Raw genomic sequence first — 20,999 nt, 5'->3', positions numbered from 1 at the left:
AAACAGGTGTGGCAGTAATCAGGCCTGGGGGTGGCTACGGAAATTGAACTCAGGTGTGATACACCACAGTTAGGTTATTTTTTAACAAGGGGGCAATTACTTTTTCACACAGGGCCATGTAGGTTTGGATTTTTTTTCTCCCTAAATAATAAACACCATCATTTAAAAACTGCATTTTGTGTTTACTTGTGTTATATTTGACTAATGGTTAAATGTGTTTGATGATCAGAAACATTTTGTGTGACAAACATGCAAAAGAATAAGAAATCAGGAAGGGGGCAAATAGTTTTTCACACCACTGTAAATGTTAACAAACAGTAAGAAAAACTGAAGGAGGAAAAGAATATTTTTCTACATCAAAGATCAAAAGATGCAGGTGTTGGGAGGATCCTGAGTACAGGACTGCATGGGATTTTATTTAGGACCATTCCCACTTTTTCATAAAACAGTAATATACCTTACATGCAACCAAGCTGCAATGTTAACAAAACCTTTTACATTAACCTACAAGTTCATGCTCTGTGCCAACAATGCAATTCAAAATAGAAAATGAAATAATGCCAAAAAGCTACAGTTCACATGGCAAAGTGACAATCAGACAAAGCAATGAACAAGGAAATGCCAAGGAACTATGAGCAGCCAATGACTTTCAGCTCCCATATTTTATATAATGGATAAAGAATTGCAGGTCAAACTAGACAATGTTTAAGACTATTTTTTCAACGATAATGTCCTCAAGTGTCAGTTTTAATAAACAGATCACATACCTGGATCACACAAAAGTGTTATTGCTGCATAGAGTTATTTCTTGTTTAGTGTTAGGTTATCTAAAACAGTTAATATCAATGATCATAGTTTTAAAAGGAGTGTCTCTGTGACATATTAAAAAAGATTAAAATCTAGGCAGATGGTTTTAGGATATTAGCAAAGTACAATCACACACACACAAAAAAAAATCAAGCAGAAAATTTGTGTAATGATTTATCATCTGATATTTCGTGTTTGGATATGAGCAACCACCCTATTTCCATAATCCTTGTGTACATTAAAACAGCCATGGTGCTAAATTAACTATTCTCATTGCATTGTTTTATTAAAGGCTCTTGTACAAAATTAAGGCCGGAATTTGTTATAAAAAAAAAATCTATATGTGCACTTCCTAAAATACTATTTCCATACACCATGGAGAAAATGAAAATGTGCTACATTATTAGGTAATGATAAAATATGCTGATATTTCTTTGTATAATATAGCTTAAAACTCATCTCAGGCTACATTAAACTTAATCTGCAATTTAAAAAGTAAGTGTGGTATTTTTCAAGTTGAAGTTATTTTCCAGTGGTGTACCTAGGCCTCAATAGCCTCAACTGTAAAGCGCCAGAAAGGGCAATATTTTTTTTTTTAATTTATAGAAAATGCTTAACTTTAGAATACAATTTCACATTGCAAATGCATAAATAACCATGTTTGTGAAGAAATAACCATGTTGAAAGAACACAAAACTTCTCCAATACATACTGTATTTTGATATAATCCTCTGAATAAGTGATCAGTGCAAGGATGGACTCTTGAATTTTAATTTCATTGTGCAGCTCAAGAGCAAGACAACTCAGAAAGTGTACTTCTGCACTTGTAAAGTAACATGCACGTTTCCTCAAAAGATCCTAAGTAGAATCCTATGCTTACCAGTGTCACTACACCAGTGCAGAAACAGTACTTATTTACATCACTAAAAAAATTTACTCAAAATAGTTAAGTAATACTGCACCTAACATTCTGCCTTCTTGTACACAGAACAAAAATTGAAGTGTATTAAATTAAAAAAATACTACTTCATCTGTGAAAGGGGTTAAGAAAAGATTTACTTTCATATTCCTTTAAAAATGCAAATCCGAGATTAAAATGCAAAATACCAGTATTAATGTTAGCTACTCAGTAATGGACAATAAATAAATAAACTGAGGAATAAAAATACAAATAACTTTACCAAAGTAATGGCAGCATCATCTTCAGGCCCTGCATATTTAAACGTAATTCTGTGTCTGTCCATATCAGCAAAATATTCCTTGGCTTCTTTCCCAGTACTGGTACCCAGACCTGTAATCAAGCATATAAATACTACCTTCAGTAAAATGATTTAATAACAGAGAAAGAAAATATACAACCTGCAGAATGTATTTTAAAAATATTTTCAGATCATTTTTTTCTAATTTCTTAAAACCAACCTTTGTAATACTTTATATGCCATGTTTTGTAGTTTTCTGTTTGCTTTTTCCATTCATCAAATTCAGGTATGCTGTAGAAAGCTATTTCTTGTTTATTTTTGGTTGCCTGGAAAATATTTATACAATTAGCAGTAAGGTTAATGAAACACTTAATAAATGAGTATTTTACCCACATATCATTTACATATACCTAAAGTATTCACCTTGTACTTAAACAACTAAATTTTTCTTTAGAAATACCTTCACAATTGGTGTGATGAACTCTTCCAGAAAGCTGTGCCTAAGCAAAGACGGCCAATTGTGATGAAAGAAGTTGATGAGTAAACCTTTTATGTGTGAACCATCTTGATCCTATTGTTTAAATCAGGAAAGAATAGAATGTTTGAAGTTACAAAAGGAATCTACCAAAAAGCACATGGCGAAATCAGCTACATTTTACTAACCTGATCTGTCATAATCATAACCTTTCCATAGCGCAAGGTTCTTAAAGATTCAGCATCATCATAGCTTTTCTTATACTGCAGACCAACAATCTTAATAATGTTGTTGATTTCTGCATTTTCCATTATCTAAAAGATTAATAAGAAAATATGTAACTAATGTACATATATAAAAAAAAAAGTAGTTCTCATGTCAATGAAATAAGTAATCACAATATATTAGTCAGTATCAGAGAAAAGAGGCTACGGTGATAAACAGTCCAATTAAATTCAGAAAATTACATATTTTAAAATTCAATACAAAACTTGCTTTAAAATATATCATGCACTGAATTAACATTTTATAAAATCAAAGGAAGAAACCAAACTCCTGCTCTCTTGGTACATTTAGTTAGGATTTACAATATTAACAAATTAACCACAATTAACAATTTCTTCTTCTTTCGGCTGCACCCATTAAGGGTTGCCACAGCAGATCATCTTTTCCCATATAATCCTGTCCTCTGCATCTTGCTCTGTTACACCTGCATGTCCTCTCTCACCACATCCATAAACTTTCTCTTAGGCCTTCCTCTTTTCCGCCAGCTCTATCCTTACTAAGTAAATATGTTGAAACACAGAAAACATTTATGAATAACCTTAGACACTTTAACCCTTTAACCGCCAACTCCCTAAATATTCCCCACGCCAGGCGAAATCTGAACAATTTTCGTTTTTTTACTTTTTTACATTTTTTTTACATTTTTTACATTTATTCAAGCAGTATTGACCACTAAATGTTGTGCAAGTTCTAGAAATGGGCAAACACATAATAAAACACAAAATGTACCTTTTCTCAGGCTTCTGGATTTATTGTCAACTACAAAAACGGAACAGTCAAAAGTAATTCAAAAGTCAAAAGTAGTTCAGTCAATCATAGTTTCATTCCCAGTATTTGAGTTTGCTGTGCCACAGGCCAAAGCAGGGAACTGCACAAAGTCCTGGATTGCTGGGACACTTTGAGCAGAAGGTCTTGACGTCTCTATGCTGACCCTTCTTTGAACAGACATGACAGCGTTTTTCTGAAAGTCCAAAGTCCTTACATTCATCTGGCAACACTGCTGAAATACTACTCATAGGATCCTCTTTGCCAGTGTATACACGAAATCTATAAATGTAACCTGAATTCTCAGCTAAGCAAAACATCTTGATACCAAACCGTGCCCTTTTCAATGGTAGATACTGTCGAAACTGTAAGCGGCCCTTCCACGACAATAAACTTTCATCAACTGCAACTGACGGTCCTGGCATGTAGGGCAACTGAAATGCTTCAAATAAATGATCAATCAAAGGACGTAGCTTGAACAAGTGGTCGCGGTTTGGATCTTTCTTATCTGGCTCGTTTCTGTTGTCATTCAAATGAAAGAATTTCAGCAGCAAAGAGAATCGGTTACGTGTCATGACAGCTGCAAAAATAGGTGTTGCATACATAGGATCTGTAGACCAGTACATCTCAATATCTGGTTTTCTGATTATTCCCATCAACATCAAAATCCCAATGAATTTTTTCATTTCGTTTTCATCAGTGTCAAACCAAGCACGAACACGGGAATGTGGAGGTAAATTGGGATTTTTCTCAATAAACTGTGCTGCATACAGATTTGTCTGATGAACAAAATGTCTGATCAAATCAGGTGACACAAACAGCTCATAAAACTGCTCAGCAGTGTAATTGTTTACATCAACAATAAAGCCACACGTTCCCTCAAATGAATGCAGAAAAGGTAGTTCACCACGGGCAGCAGCCCAGCTGAGATGCTGGGGATACACCCACTCAGCGCCGTCATCCGATGCGTCTTCATTCACAGTATCATGCAGCGCACGTTGCTGCTCATCACTGTCGCTAAAATCTTCTTCAGAACTGCTACAATCATGATCAGAACTGTCCAAAATCGCCTGCAAAGCCTCACTTGAAGTCAGTTTACGTTTCGCCATATTCACAGCTGTTACATGCGAATCACGTCACATGACCGGCCAAAACAACCACAGACTTGTCGAAATACAACGTAGTAATAATACCCACGCCAAACCGTCAGTTATACTACTTGCCAGGCATTCATATAACCACAGGCAAATGTGCCGGATAATTCCGGCAGTATGGCGTTAGCAATAAAACAACGGTGCCGGATATATCCGGCAGAGGGCGGTTAAGGGGTTAATAACTGCTCAAGTTTTAATATATCACCGGGAACAGCAAAATACTTCCTTAATAAGGTGATGTTTAATTTTAATATAAGAAATAGCATCTGCATAGTTTTTGCCTTTACATAACATACTAGAATCAATGTAATATAATGGCTTCCAATATAAAATGCTGTTGTATGTGTGAAGAAGTATACTGCAAGGCAGTTGTTTTTAATGTGGTAGCTGTAAGTTTACACAGAACACATGAATTTTGTTTTCTAACTTAAAACAAAGTCATATATTAATTTAAGCTTTTGTTCCTTAAAATAAAAATGACTTTAGTGTAGGATTTGTAAAATTCCCCAATTTTACTACAGTTTTACTGGACTATTCCAAAAATTGCCATAAGAGCTGTTGCTCCATCCTGTTGAAACCAGGTATCCACCACATCCACTTCTTCCAGTTGGGGCCGCAAATAGTTCTCTAGCATTTCAATGTAACGTTCTGAAGTGACAGTGACTGTTGCTCCCCCCTCCTCAAAAAAGTAAGGGCCTATAATGCCAAATTCTGCAACAGAGCAAACTGTAACACACTCACTGTGCAGGGGTCTCTGATGAAGTTCACAAGGTTGGTTTCAGCCTAATAGAAAATGTTTTGCTCATTTACGCAACCATTCAAATGTAAATGTGCCTTGTCACTGCACATAACAATGGCATCTCGATGAATGGCTTGCAGAATGATCGCGCTCAACTCTCAATGGCTCTCCCAGTCTCTCTCAGCAAATTCCTGCACTACCATCATTTTGTATGGATGGCAATGAAGGCCTTCATGCAAAATCCTCCTCAAAGACGTGTTGGAAATGCATAAGGCAGAAGCATGTTTGCACGCTGAACATCTAGGAGAGTGGAAATTTGATGCCCTTACAGCTTGAAAGTTTTCAGGCATTCACATAGTCTGAGGACGGCCTGGAGATTTTCTATTCAATGTTGTACCTGTGTCTAAATTTAGCCATCCAGTGATGAATTGTTTTCCGATTTGAGACGTCATCATTAGGAAGAATGCTGAAGTGTGTTCAAAAGCTGCGTTTCATAATGATGATGGATTAGTTGTTTTGAAGAACACTTCGACAGTGTGCCCCGGACCAAGGCATGTTGATGACTGAAAACTACAAGGGATCGCCTATCAAAGGACCCCCACCCCAACTAACTCAGCTGCTTCTACCTCGTGCAATGACCTTGAGAAATGTGGTACTTAATTTTGGCTCAAGCTGTATTAATCATTTCATGAATGTGGCACAAACGAACTAATAATTATTTTATTCTTAATATAAAACTCCTTATGTAAGGCAGTGGGTTTTGAATGAGGTAGTTAAAATATCAGCAAGAGCTATTGAAATTGAGGATTTTAAAAGCAACAAATCAAAAACTGGACATATGGTAGTATTTATTTGACAGTGTAGGAGAAGGCCTGCCATAGCTGACATTCACAAATACAAAAGTGACCTAAAAAACAAATTGCCAGACACAATGCCATATGGTTAAGGATTAATTGAAATTACAGAGCACCTGGTTGAAAAAAAACAGACAAAATAGCAAACCTGATGTCAATATAGTATGCCACATAACCTAAAACCAGCAGTTGTTGGCAAAAATCACACCACAAATGTTGCGCTACAACAAAACACCAGCTTTTTTTTTAGTTTTTCCCTAGAACTATTCAGTACACCAATGACAAATATGACCTTTTATTCTTTTAAAACACCACCATTCAGCATAATACAGTGGTTCTCAAACCCTGTTACCCATGAAGCTGCAGGTTTTTGTTCCAACCAGTTTCACAATCGATGCGTCATTTTACCACTAATTGATCACATTGAATTAACACCTATAGGAAAGTATGACAATGTTATTTTTACATTTATTATAGAAATATTTGTATTTTTTGTACAAATGTGTATTTATCTTTTTCTGCTTTTCTAGTAATTTACCTTTTTTCTGCATAGTTTTCTATTATAAATGTTTCCTGGTAATGACAACAACATTTAGAGCATATACCCAGGCAAACAACTCCGAAAGACTACAGTAAGTAACCCTAGCATCCCCAGCAATTTCCAACAATTTTGAAAACCAAAAATTGATTTATAAAAGTAATAATAGATTGATACTATAAAACAACCTGAGCCACTTAGAGTCTCACAGTTTTTATCATTCTCTACTGTCCATTGTGCAGACCTAATGCCAAAACTGCATCTTTGAGTAATATGTGTTAAGACAGTTTTCACAGCCAGAAGCAATGCAAAAGAACACCTCACATGATTTTCACCATCATCCGATCACCCCATGTCTCACTTTTCCCTATGGGGCTCTGCACTTCTGGTGTCAAGTGCCTAAATTCAGTGCAACCCGCTCCAGGGACAGTGGCAGGTGGGGAGCTTGACAGGGTGTAATCAGAATAATACATTTAATGTCACTGTGCTCTGTGCAGACATTTTAAATCTGTTTTTTCTTTTCTTTTTACATGCACAGCTGAGCTAGATTTAGTACAAAGGGGCTCAGCATTTAGAATTGCTAGGCCAAGCATAGGACAAGATAGACAAAGACAGCTGGGGGAACGTGCAGTCAGCCTGAAGACAGATGTATACTATTTTTCATCTGTTAAGAGTCAGCATAAGATCCTCTTTGCCTTGTTTGGAATTGCATGATTTACCTAAGTAAGGACCTGTATGTGCAGATAACAGTATAAAAGACTTGGACAGCAGCCAAACATCTCGAAGCCGATGGACGGATGGAAGATTACATCATCTGGTCCTGAAAGCCCTTCCTGCGCAATGACGAAAATGGCAGACTGTATACATTGAGATCCCACCTTGATAAAAGTCTTGCTATGGCTTCCTTGTCTGTAATGCCGCATAAATCGTCATTAAAGAAAGCTGTTATTTTCTCTTATGTGATTTCTTACTGCCGTATCACTATGGGAGAGGTATCACCTTTTAATATTATATCTATATAGTTTCAGGTTACTTAACATGCCACAATTGCAAAAGAACTTATTCCAACCGGGGAGCTAGCGCTCCTTAGAGGAAAACACGAGAGCATTACACCTGTCACACCATAACATAAACGTCCCAAGGAGACCTCAGAAAGTAAAGAAACCACCCGTGGACCATAAGGACAAACAGCCTCTTTGTCTGCTTGTAATTTTCTGTGCATACTAAGCATCTATAATTTTAAGTTGTTCCCATGCTAAAAAAACAAAAAGTTTTTGGCTGGAAAAAAACAAAACTGACCCACAGCTAAAAGAAAACATCACTGTAACTTGCATAAGTAGCGTAAAAGTGTAACTAGACGGCAAATATTATTTGGTTAGTCAAATACAGTGAATGTCAGTATTTTCACCAGACAGGTTATGAAAGAAGAGAGGCATGGCAGCCTTTTGAGATAATGTGTTTACTGTAGCAGACAGCAAGATTTAGACAGAAGAGTAATGTAGCAATAGCGTAACATATAAGCGTATACCGTTATTTAGGCCAGTGTTATGACAGCTGGTAGGTGGACCATTATACTGGCCTTTCAGGACTACCAAAAATCAGCCTGCTGGGTTCAAAAGGTTAACACTAGAATTACCAGAGCCTACGAAAAAACTCGTAGATCCGTCCCACCTTAAATCGCTTCACACTTCTCCATCAGCGTCTTTTGTCCTGTAAATGTGTTAATAAGCAGCAAGCAGCCTACTATCACATACCCCACCGCCGCACAGTTTTCTCAGCTCAAATCTGTTTACCTACGTGTCAGTTGCTTGGAGTTGTATAGAGTGAGAAGTCAAGCAAAATGACACCTTTTATAAATACTAGATCGTTATTTGGAACACATGCATTTCATGTGTGTTCCGTGTCTACAACATTCTAAGTAAAAACCATTAAAACAGAAACATTTTTCATGTTTTAGTAATAATTGACAAAATGTAGACATGAAGTTTATAATGTGTGAAGCCTGAAGTCCAAATATCAAAGAAACACTTTCACAAAAGGTACAAATATAACAAAACAATTGTGCTTCTATTCAAAAACATAACTGCAGAAAAAAAAACACGTGTTAGGGTGCGACATTGACACGCATTTACTTCGACTGATTCGGTGGCGCAACGGTATCAGCTGTTGACTGGTAATCAAAACTTAACAGGTTTGATCCCCGGGGAGTCCGTTTTGATAACTGAGCTGCTTTTATTCTTACTATTTTAGAATAAAAACATACATTTGATTTCAGTCAGTCTGTAACAGCCGGTGTAAATGTATGAAGGTTAGCTTTGGTTTTTTTTTTTTTTATTCAGTTTCATTTTCTCAGTCACGTTCACAATCCTACCCTACTCCCCCTCCCCTTCTGACACTGCTGTTTTCACATAAAGATACGCTATAGCTCGCGTTATTTGGATCACATAAAGACGCGCTATAGCTTGCATGTTATTTATTTAGATCACATAAAGACGCACTATAGCTCACGTGTTATTTATTTCGCCAACACTACACCTTCCAGATCTAAACACTAGCATGGTGTATGTGCCCAAAAAAAGTCTAACTGCATTCTCGTACCATTGCTCGCGTACTAAAGTGTCAGCAGGTATTTTTCATGACATTACACGTGTAATTTGTGAACATGCCCTTGACGATCAAACAGAGGAAGCTCTGCAGTTCACTTGTGACTTTATGCTGTAGATCTGGCTCTTACATGAAAAGGACGGTGCACGTGCCCAAAACATTAACATTTATATGGTATTTACATACAAGCCAGATCTAATGTTATTTACCTATTTACCTTGAGTTGTTTACTTACATGACAAGGGTTCTACATCGGATCAAGAATGTACTTTTGCCATCGCTGTACTTTGTATATATAAGTACATGGAAAGCTCTGCCCTCGTGACTTTACACTGTAGGAAGTAAGTAAATAAATAAAGGTAAATAGGTAAATCGAATGTTATTTACCTTGAGTTATTTACTTACATAACGACGGTTCTATGTCAGATCTGGCTTTTTTGTAAGTAACATATAAATGTTAATGTTTTGGGCACATGCACTGTCCTTTGTATGTAAGAGCCAGATCTACAGCGTAAAGTCACGAGTGCAGAGCTTCCCATGTACATATACAAAGTACAGCGATGGCAAAAGTGCATTCTTGATCCGATGTAGAATCGTCGGCATGTTATAGCGCGTCTATGTGAAAACAGCAGTGTCAAATGCGTTTCTGGTGGGGGTTGGGCGAGTTGGGAACGTGAACGCGGCTAAGAGAATAACAGAATAGAAAAAAACAAAGCTAACCTTTACAAATATCAAATTACACCAGCTGTTACAGACTGGAATCAAATGTATGTTTTCATTCTAAAATAGTAAGAATACGAGCAGCTCAGTTCTCAAAACCAGACTCAGCCGGGATCGAACCCGTGAAGCTTTGATTACAAGTCAGCAGCTGATACCGTTGCGCCACCGAAGATGTCGGTAGCAATTGCGTGTCAATGTCGCAGATAAACGCGGGTTGTTTTTCTGCAGTTATATTTTTGAATAAAAGTGCATTTGTTCTGTCATATTTGTACCTTTTGTCAAAGTGTTTCTTTGATATTTGGACTTCAGGCTTCACACATTATATACATCATGTCTACATTTTGTCAATTATTACCAAAACATGAACAATGTTTGTTTTAACGATGTGTTTACATAGAATGTTGTAGACACGGAACACACATGAAATGCATGTGTTCCAAATAATGATATAGTAGTTATAAAAGGTGTCATTTTGCTTCACTTCTCACTCTACTGAACTCTAAGCAACTGACATGCAGGTAAACAGATTTGAGCTGAGAAAACTGTGCAGCTGTGGGGGATGTGATAGAAGGCTGCTTGCTGCTTATCAACATACAGTGGTGTGAAAAACTATTTGCCCTCTTCCTGATTTCTTATTCTTTTGCATGTTTGTCACACAAAATGTTTCTGATCATCAAACACATTTAACCATTAGTCAAATATAACACAAGTAAACACAAAATGCAGTTTGTAAATGGTGGTTTTTATTATTTAGGGAGAAAAAAAATCCAAACCTACATGGCCCTGTGTGAAAAAGTAATTGCCCCCTGAACCTAATAACTGGTTGGGCCACCCTTAGCAGCAATAACTGCAATCAAGCGTTTGCGATAACTTGCAATGAGTCTTTTACAGCGCTCTGGAGGAATTTTGGCCCACTCATCTTTGCAAAATTGTTGTAATTCAGCTTTATTTGAGGGTTTTCTAGCATGAACCGCCTTTTTAAGGTCATGCCATAGCATCTCAATTGGATTCAGGTCAGGACTTTGACTAGGCCACTCCAAAGTCTTCATTTTGTTTTTCTTCAGCCATTCAGAGGTGGATTTGCTGGTGTGTTTTGGGTCATTGTCCTGTTGCAGCACGCAAGATCGCTTCAGCCTGAGTTGACGAACAGATGGCCGGACATTCTCCTTCAGGATTTTTTGGTAGACAGTAGAATTCATGGTTCCATCTATCACAGCAAGCCTTCCAGGTCCTGAAGCAGCAAAACAACCCCAGACCATCACACTACCACCACCATATTTTACTGTTGGTATGATGTTCTTTTTCTGAAATGCTGTGTTCCTTTTATGCCAGATGTAACGGGACATTTGCCTTCCAAAAAGTTCAACTTTTGACTCATCAGTCCACAAGGTATTTTCCCAAAAGTCTTGGCAATCATTGAGATGTTTCTTAGCAAAATTGAGACGAGCCCTAATGTTCTTTTTGCTTAACAGTGGTTTGCGTCTTGGAAATCAGTCATGCAGGCCGTTTTTGCCCAGTCTCTTTCTTATGGTGGAGTCGTGAACACTGACCTTAATTGAGGCAAGTGAGGCCTGCAGTTCTTTAGACGTTGTCCTGGGGTCTTTTGTGACCTCTCGGATGAGTCGTCTCTGCGCTCTTGGGGTAATTTTGGTCGGCCGGCCACTCCTGGGAAGGTTCACCACTGTTCCATATTTTTGCCATTTGTGGATAATGGCTCTCACTGTGGTTCGCTGGAGTCCCAAAGCTTTAGAAATGGCTTTATAACCTTTACCAGACTGATAGATCTCAATTACTTCTGTCCTCATTTGTTCCTGAATTTCTTTGGATCTTGGCATGATGTCTAGCTTTTGAGGTGCTTTTGGTCTACTTCTCTGTGTCAGGCAGCTCCTATTTAAGTGATTTCTTGATTGAAACAGGTGTGGCAGTAATCAGGCCTGGGGGTGGCTACGGAAATTGAACTCAGGTGTGATACACCACAGTTAGGTTATTTTTTAACAAGGGGGCAATTACTTTTTCACACAGGGCCATGTAGGTTTGGATTTTTTTTCTCCCTAAATAATAAACACCATCATTGAAAAACTGCATTTTGTGTTTACTTGTGTTATATTTGACTAATGGTTAAATGTGTTTGATGATCAGAAACATTTTGTGTGACAAACATGCAAAAGAATAAGAAATCAGGAAGGGGGCAAATAGTTTTTCACACCACTGTATTTACAGGACAAAAGAAGCTGATGGAGAAGTGTGAAGCGATTTAAAGTGGGACAGATCTACGAGTTTTTTCGTAGGCTGCGGTAATTCTATTGTTAAATAGCCTATACAACATAATTCACAAGAACATGCACAGTGGGACAAAGCACATCAATTGCCGATGAGTGGGAAGGTGTGAACATGATTGAAGTTGGGGGAATGAAGTGGTATAAAAACTCTCACAAAGCCAGAGGGAGAGGGCTTTAAAACAATTACTACAAATATACCAAAAAAAAAAAAAGTTTGTCTTACTTTAATTTGTCCACATAAAAAAATACCACAGATGCTACCTCACACTAGAAGTTCAGAATTAAATAATATGGACAAAAACAAAAAGGAAAACAAGTCAAACATATGGAAAAATTGTAATACCTGTTTGTGGGATGCTTCACGAACATTAAGAATTTTACCCCTAAGCGGAAAAACTCCATAACGATCACGGCCAATTACTGCCAAACCAGAAACAGCTAGAGATTTGGCAGAGTCTCCTTCAGTTAGAATCAGAGTGCAATCAGAAGAATGTTTACCACCTACAAAATAAAGAAAGCATAGTAACTAAATAAATCCAGATTTGTGACACAGTTAAAAGAAAACCAGATTTTGCCTAACACTTCCTGAAGGATAAGTTGAATATTTTACAAGACAGAATATTTTTCACAATCATGGTATACATTATAGTGCTGGTCATCACAGATGCCTATTCAATCAAGAATGCTGTTAGCATGAAAATTTAAGGTTAAAAATTTTACTCAGTTTAACACATAAAACAGAGCCATTTTTGGGCGGAGTATCCCTTCAAATCATGAAATGTTACTATATTGGCATGGAAGCAGATGAAGCTCACGCAAGAAAAACACAAAACAGATGTAATTTTTATTTTCTTTGCAAATAATAAAATCTCCTTCTAGAGACAGTTGTCAGGGTGTTGGTCTTATTCTGCACGATGATGCTAAAGTTTTTATATATATTTTAAGGGTTCTTAACCCTTATGGGACTCCCCCTAATGGGACGACACGCCAAAGAGCATTCCGAAGCACGTGGAAGACAGCCTATCTGTTGCAGAGGTAACTGCAGGCTTCCAGCGTTTTTGCGGCTCTCAGCGAAAGCAAATCCAAGCTGACTGCCTTCATGCTACAAGTGCCGGTCATCGATGGTTGATGCAAGGAACATTATAAATGCAGCGAACCGAGTAATGTGTCTGCATATAGAAGAGTGATAGATTCCGCTACAATAAATAACCGTGCTGTTCCTGTTTCAAGCTGATTAAAGCTAGATTTGATGAAGTACTGAGACTCAGGGTGTAGAGTTTAACAGATTAAAACTTGCATCAGTTGGCAAGGGTGCTGTTGTGTCAGGTTCCAGGGAATGTTTAATTGATTTCCTTGTTCAGAACTACTTCAACTCTCACTTCCAGGAGAATGTGGAGTCAAAACGTACTTTGTTGAAGACCTCAATAGTTGAAGATATGCTACATTTTGCGTAATAGTAACAGAAGACAAGGAAAACAGCTCCTGTAGATGGAGTCAAATGAAAGGCTTTCATGTAAAACACCATACAAATTCTTGAGGACTTTACCTCTTCAATGCTGCATGGAAAGCAACATGCATTTTTGCAGAGTCTTCTCAAAATGTGAATGAGTGAGAGAAACCAGAGGATATGTTGCAATCAATCACTTACGTTGCACACTCCTCTGCCACTTTGATTAATTTTATGGTGAGGCAATGAAGTGGCCCTTCTTGGATTGAGGCCTTGCCGTGGCAGAAGGGCTTGCGTGGTCTAGTGATCCTCTGAGCTATGTTGTTGGGAGCTACATGCTCCTGGTAGGGCTTCCCAAAGCAAACAGGTCTGAGGTGAAGATCCAGACTAACTCAATCCTGAGACCCCATATGGCTTTAAACCAAGGATTGGCGTTTCCCTTGCCCGCGAAAGTGTACCCAGGGCCCAACCCTGGAACCAGGCCGGGGGAGGGGCTCGCTGGCGAGCGCCTAGTGGCTGGACCTTCGACCACAGGGCCCAGCCGGGCTCAGCCCGAAGGAGCAATGTGGTTCTGCTCTCTTGTGGGCCCACCACCTGCAAGAAAGGACATAGGGGTCGGGTGCAATGCGATATGGGTGGTGGCCGAAGGCGGGAACTCTGGCGTTCCAACCCTCGGATGCCGAAACTAGCTCTTGGGACATGGAATGTTACCTCTCTGGCGGAGAAGGAGAGGTGCGTGAGGTTGAGAGGTACCGGCTAGATATAGTCAGGCTCACCTCTACGCACGGTCTGGGCTCTGGAACCATTCCTCTTGAGAGAGGATGGACTTTGTTCCACACTGGAGTTGCTGTGGGTGAAAGGCGATGGGCAGGGGTGGGCTTGCTTATGGCCCCCCGGCTACGTTGGGGTTCTCCCCGTTGGACAAGAGGGTTGCTTCCCTGCGCCTTCGAGTTGGGGGGAAGGACTCTGACTGTTTGTGCTTCTGCGCCAAAAGACAGTTCGGAGTACCCGGTCTTCTTGGAGTCTCTGGAAGAAGCACTGCGAGGTGCAGCTCCTGGGGACTATATCGTCCTGCTGGGAGATTTTAACGCTCACATTGGCAATGACAGTGAAACCTGGAGAGGTGTGATTGGGAGGAACGGCCTCCCTGATCTAAATTCGAGTGGTGTTCAGTTATTGGACTTCTGTGCTGACCATGGATTGTCCATAACAAACACCATAAGGGCATAAGGGTGTCCCATAAGTGCACTTGGCGCCAGGATACCCGAGGTCACAGCTCGATAAGTGACCTTATGTCTTGGACACTCTGGTGAAGAGGGGGGCTGAGCTGTCAACGGATCACCACCTGGTGGTAAGTTGGATCAGTTGGCGGGAGAGGCTGCCGGACAGACCAGGCAGACCCAAACATATAATGAGGGTCTGCTGGGAACATCTGGCGGAGGAACAGGTCAGAAAGATCTTTAACTGCCACCTCCGGCAGAACTTCAACCTTATTCCGAGGGAGCGAAGGACATTGAGTCTGAATGGGCCATGTTCCGAGCCTCTATTGTCGAAGTAGCAGAACGGAGCTGTGGCCGCAAGGTTGTCGGTGCCTCTCGTGGAGGCAATCTACGAACCCGGTGGAGGACACCTAAGGTTCGTGGGGCCGTAAAGTTGAAGAAAGAGTTGACCAGTGGGACTCCAGAGGCAGCTGAGGGGTACCGGCAGGCCAAGTGTGTGGCTGCATTGGCTGTTGCTGAGGCAAAAACCCAGGCATGGGAGGAGTTTGGGGAAGCCATGAAAAACGACTTTCGGTCAGCACCGAGAAGGTTTGGGCAAACCATCAGGCACCTCAGGAGGGGAAAACGGTGCTCCACCAACACCGTGTACAGTGGAGTTGGGGCCCTGCTGACTTCAACTGCAGACGTTATTGACCGGTGGAAGAAATACTTCGAGGATCTTCTCAATCCCACCAGCATGTCTTCCTTAGAGGAGGCAGAGCTGCTGGAGGACTCCAGGCAGGGCCCGTCCATATCAGGGGCCGAGGTAGTTAAAAAGCTCCGAGGTGGCAGGGCCCCTGGAGTGGAAGAGGTTCACCCTGGGTTCCTCAAGGCTCTGGATGTTGTGGGGCTATCCTGGTTGACACGTCTCTGCAACATCGCATGGACATCGGGGGCAGTGCCTCTGGATTGACAAACCGGGGTGGTGGTCCCCTTTTTAAGAAGGGAGACCGGAGGATGTGCTCCAACTATAGGGGGATCACACTTCTCAGCCTCCCCGGTAAGGTCTATTCAGGGGTGCTGGAGAAGAGAGTTCAGTCGATGGTCGAATCTCGGATTCAAGAAGAACAATGCGGATTCTGTCCCGGCCCTGGAACACTGGACCAGCTCTATACCCTCTTGGGGGCAGGGGAGTTTGCCCAACCAGTCCACATGTGTTTTCTGGATTTGGAGAAAGCATTCGACCGTGTCCCTCGAAGCATCCTCTGGGGTGTGTTCCGAGAGTACAGGGTACAAGGCTTGTTATTACGAGCCATTCAGTCCCTGTACAGGAGGAGCAGGAGCTTGGTCTGCATTGCCAGTAATAAGTCAGGCTCATTTTCTGTTGAGGGTGGGCTCCGCCAGGGCTGCCATTTGTCACAGATTCTGTTCATAAGTTTTATGGACAGAACTTCTAGGCGCAGCCAAGGAGCGGAGGGGGTATGGTTCAGTGACCTCAGAATCTCGTCTCTGCTATTTGCAGTTGACGTGGTTTTGTTGGCTTCATCCGACAGTGACCTCCAGCTCTCACTGGAGTGGTTTGCGGTAGAGTGTGAAGCGGCGGGGATGAGAGTCAGCACCTCTAAATCCGAGTCCATGGATCTCAGCCAGAAAAGGGTGGAATGCTCTCACTGGGTTGGGAAAACATTACTGCCTCAAGTGGAGAAGTTCAAGTATCTCGGGGTCTTGTTCACAAGTGAGGGAAGAATGGAGCGGGGAGGTCGACAGATGGACCGGTGCGGCAACCGCAGTAATGCGGACTCTGCAACGGTCCGTCGTGATGAAGAGAGAGCTGAGCCAAAGGTCGATCTAAGTTCCTACCCTCAGCTATGGCCACGAGCTTTGGGTAGTGCCCGAAAGAGCAAGATCGCGGATACAAGTGGCCGAAATGAGTTTTCTCCGCAGGGTGGCTGGACTTTCCCTTAGAGATAGGGTGAGGAGTTCAGTTTTCCGGGAGAGACTCCGAGTAGAGTCGCTGCTCATCCGCATGGAGAGGAATCAGTTGAGGTGGTTCGGGCATCTGGTCAGGATGCCCCCTAGACGCTTCCCTGGGGGGGTGTTCCGGGCATGTCCCACTGGGAGAAGGCCACGGGGTAGACCCAGGACACGCTGGAGGGATTATATCTCCCGGCTGGCCTGGGAATGCCTCAGGGTCCTCCCAGAGGAGCTGGAGGAGGTGGCCGGGGAGAGAGAGGTCTGGGCTTCCCTGCTTAAACTGCTGCCCGGTCGACCCGACCTCAGATAAGCAGTGGATAATGGATGGATGGCAATGGAGTGGAAAATTCTAGTTTATAGTACAACCTATTATTCATGAGATGCAATGCACAGTGTAAAGAGAGAATGACAAAATGGGGAAAAAAACTTTTTTACTTATATGAGCTTTTAAGGGATTTGATAATATATTCTGCATATGTTGTGTACAGGACTGGAGAAGGCTCTTACTACTAGGGTACCTTGTGGACAGTTCTACAAGACTACTTCTATTGTAGTAAATGAGTGATGCATACATCATGTGTTTTTGGTCCTCAGAGTACTGTTGCAGCTTTGATGGTGTTTTCCTAATAGCTGTCAACATTAATTTTAAAACACAGGATTGCCTTAAAAAATTAAATTACAAACTAGCTGTGCTACTCATCTAAGATGGGTTGAAATACAAGTAATCAACGTAGACCCGGTTTATATTTTAATACATGGATTGTCCACTTGGTATGGGTATACGCGCCTGATCCCTTTCTCTCCGTCTTCGGATAGAGCTGCTTCTTTTTTCTGCTACCGCTTGGCAATACTCACTGAAGTCCGAACTCTTATAGTCGAAGTGTTTTGCTGGGAAAACGCAGCAGTAGTTGCTACCGTATTGGCCTGGTTTAGAGATTCCAACCTAGTTGTATCAAGACTTGTGTCTTGATGTGTCAATTTATTGCTATTTTCACTCATCCATTCCTCACCATTCAGCATTACCAGTCATTAGCAATGAGACTATAAACCTCATTCATGTGGCCTGAGCAGGTGCAGGAAAGTTGCTACCATGCTGTTGTTGCCGGCATTTAATGATGGACAACAAAATAGATCAGCAAGACATATTTTCTTAGGACAGACCCATCTTAATTGGTATTTTTATCCTTTTTTTTTTTACCCTTCTGCATGTTTTGCCTATTTTTAAATTTTTCTTCCTAACTGTAGCAACCGGACAGATACATAAATACAGACAAGTAAACGAAGTACTTAACTGACCAAAGTGATGCAGACAGTAGGAATCGCACAATAAATATTCAGCCAAAGATGCTACCTAATATGTGATTATGTTACTGTTATTCCACAACAAATGTGAACACTGGACATGAACAGCACTGGAATGCTGTCATATTGCTAGGTGAAACAACCTGTCAGAATTAAAGTTCATTACAGCAGCAATTTTAAACAGGATAACATGCTCTCACCATTTCCTCTGCTAAGCAATGCTTCTTCAAAGAAGTGTGGCCCAGTCTGCAAACTCCATTCTTTCATCCCCAATTCTAATATTTAAGTTCACAATGTCAATGTATTAGAAGCTACCTGAACAGGACTGGTCTGCTAGTTATTTCTGCAGATAAAAAGGTTAGTTCAGCCACAACCAAGTCAAAAAATTCACTTAGACTAGACAGTAACTCAATGGTGTCATAAGCTGCTGGTCCCTGTACTCAAGACTGGTATGGCAGGGTTCTTTTAGAAAACTGAATTGCTTCCTGAACCCCAATTCCTATTAATGACATACTGTATGCAAGCCAAGTAGGCTGGGGACATACATAAAAAGACCTAGAAACTCTTACTATTTTGTCTACTATTATTACAGGCACCGTTTAAGAGGACAATAAAACTATAAAAATGAAGGATGGGCAAAGAAAATCACACTCACACTGACAAGCACCTCTTTTCAGATCTATAAAGCACACCTTTCAAAGCAAATGTTTTTTCAATCTGTCACTTAAACATAATACATTCTCCTAGGGCAGGTCATATCTTGAAACTGTAGATTTAAACTGCTAAACAAATCAGATTTTTTGGATCGAACTTGAGCCAATGCAGCTGAATAATAATATAATACAACATCCTAACTGTTTACGTAAGCCATTTCAAAGTTGTGAGATCCAGAACATATTGCCGTAGCACTAGGCACAATGCAGGAGACAGAACCTGATGGGGCACCAGTACTTTGTAGGGACCAATCACACAGGCATCCATACTCTTGGGGAAGATTTAAAAATCACCAATCAACCTAAAAAGCGCATCTTTACGGATGTTGGATGAAAATCCGCAAATGTAAAAAAAAAATACTATTAGCTATAGAGGCGATTTTTTACCTGCATCATTTGCATCATCCAGTTTTGGAATGCCTTTAATTTTGCTATATTTTACAGAGGAACACTTTTTGTTCAGTTGTGTTTGGGCTTTGAATTTAACCCAGTTGAGGATACTTTCAACGATACCACAGTTGGTTGCCTGCGTAAAGAACAGGGGGAAGGTCAAATTGGTTTATAGGGTTATTAATTGCACATATACAGAGTACAGTGAAATTGCTTTCATGCTCTGTTCAGCATGTCACTATACTGCTGCGCCAAGCAAGATAAAGAAAACTGGGGAAATATTACTTACAGCTCTAACAAACTTTTCTGAAAGTACGCATTTGGACCCAAAGCTTTTGGTCTGAAGAGTCATGTTCTCCTTTGTTTGAGAATCAAAGGTTGGATTTTCAATTAGTGCATTTACAAAAACCCAAATGTGATTTTTGACCTGATAAGAGAAAAATACACACAATGACAGGTAATGTACAAGTGTACATGTTCTTAAACACACATACAGTGATCCCTCGCTATATCGCGCTTCGCCTTTCGCGGCTTCACTCCATCGCGGATTTTATATGTAAGCATATTTAAATATATATCGCGGATTTTTCGCTGCTTCGCGGGTTTCTGTGGACAATAGGTCTTTTAATTTCTGGTTCATGCTTCCTCAGTTGGTTTGCCCAGTTGATTTCATACAAGGGACGCTATTGGCAGATGGCTGAAAAGCTATCCAGCTAACTTCTCTCTCTCTCTCTCTCTCTCTCTCTCTCTCTCTCTCTCTCTCTCTTGCGCTGACGTAGGGGGGTGTGAGCAGGGGGGCTGTGTGCAGCTGCTTCCTGAAGGACAGGCTGCACGGAGCTTCGCATACTTAAAAGCTCAAAGGGCACGTATTGATTTTTTTTATCTGTCTCTCTCTCTCTCTCTCTCTCTCTCTCTCTCTCTCTCTCTCTGTCTCTTCCTGCTCCTGACAGAGGGGGGTGTGAGCTGCCGCCTTCAACAGCTTTGTACCGGCGGTGCTTCGCATACTTAAAAGCCGTATTGATTTTTTTTTTTGACTGCTTGCTTTGCACTCCTTTGAAAAGGAAGATATGTTTGCATTCTTTTAATTGTGAGACAGAACTGTCATCTCTGTCTTGTCATGGAGCACAGTTTAAACTTTTGAAAAAGAGACAAATGTTTGTTTGCAGTGTTTGAATAACGTTTCTGTCTCTCTACAACCTCCTGTGTTTCTGCGCAAATCTGTGACCCAAGCATGACATTCTAAAAATAACCATATAAACGTATGGTTTCTACTTCGCGGATTTTCCTACTTCGCGGGTGGCTCTGGAACGCAACCCCCGCGATGGAGGAGGGATTACTGTATACAAAAATGATCTGAAATACTACCAGACGTTTCAAAAGTAAAAAAAGAATTACATTACACTGAAATCATTTAAAAATGTACTTACCTGAAAGGGTTTCACTGAAACTCCTGCTTTATTCTTTTTTTTCACAACTTCAATTAGTTTACTGACTATTTGATCAACAACATAATCAATGTGTCTACCACCCTAAAAGAGAAAAGAAAAATAGCCAA

The 20,999-nt window shown here is 40.5% G+C and overlaps 1 protein-coding gene across 2 annotated transcripts in view; it reads right to left on the bottom strand.

Moving 5' to 3' along the window:
• Positions 1-20,999, bottom strand: part of top2b (DNA topoisomerase II beta) — a 136,280-nt gene that overhangs the window by 45,841 nt on the left and 69,440 nt on the right. For both annotated transcript variants that reach the window (XM_051935519.1, XM_028818156.2), the window contains exons 9-16: positions 20,872-20,973; positions 19,734-19,871; positions 19,442-19,580; positions 12,763-12,920; positions 2,670-2,795; positions 2,467-2,577; positions 2,227-2,332; positions 1,989-2,098 (exon numbers count right to left, since the gene is read on the bottom strand). In XM_051935519.1, the coding sequence (XP_051791479.1) occupies positions 1,989-2,098; positions 2,227-2,332; positions 2,467-2,577; positions 2,670-2,795; positions 12,763-12,920; positions 19,442-19,580; positions 19,734-19,871; positions 20,872-20,973 (990 nt within the window). The remainder of the gene's footprint in view (positions 1-1,988; positions 2,099-2,226; positions 2,333-2,466; positions 2,578-2,669; positions 2,796-12,762; positions 12,921-19,441; positions 19,581-19,733; positions 19,872-20,871; positions 20,974-20,999) is intronic.

This window comes from Erpetoichthys calabaricus, chromosome 13 (genome assembly GCF_900747795.2).
Source record: "Erpetoichthys calabaricus chromosome 13, fErpCal1.3, whole genome shotgun sequence".
Taxonomy (NCBI): domain Eukaryota; kingdom Metazoa; phylum Chordata; class Cladistia; order Polypteriformes; family Polypteridae; genus Erpetoichthys; species Erpetoichthys calabaricus.
This window is presented reverse-complemented; position numbering and strand designations above follow the sequence as displayed.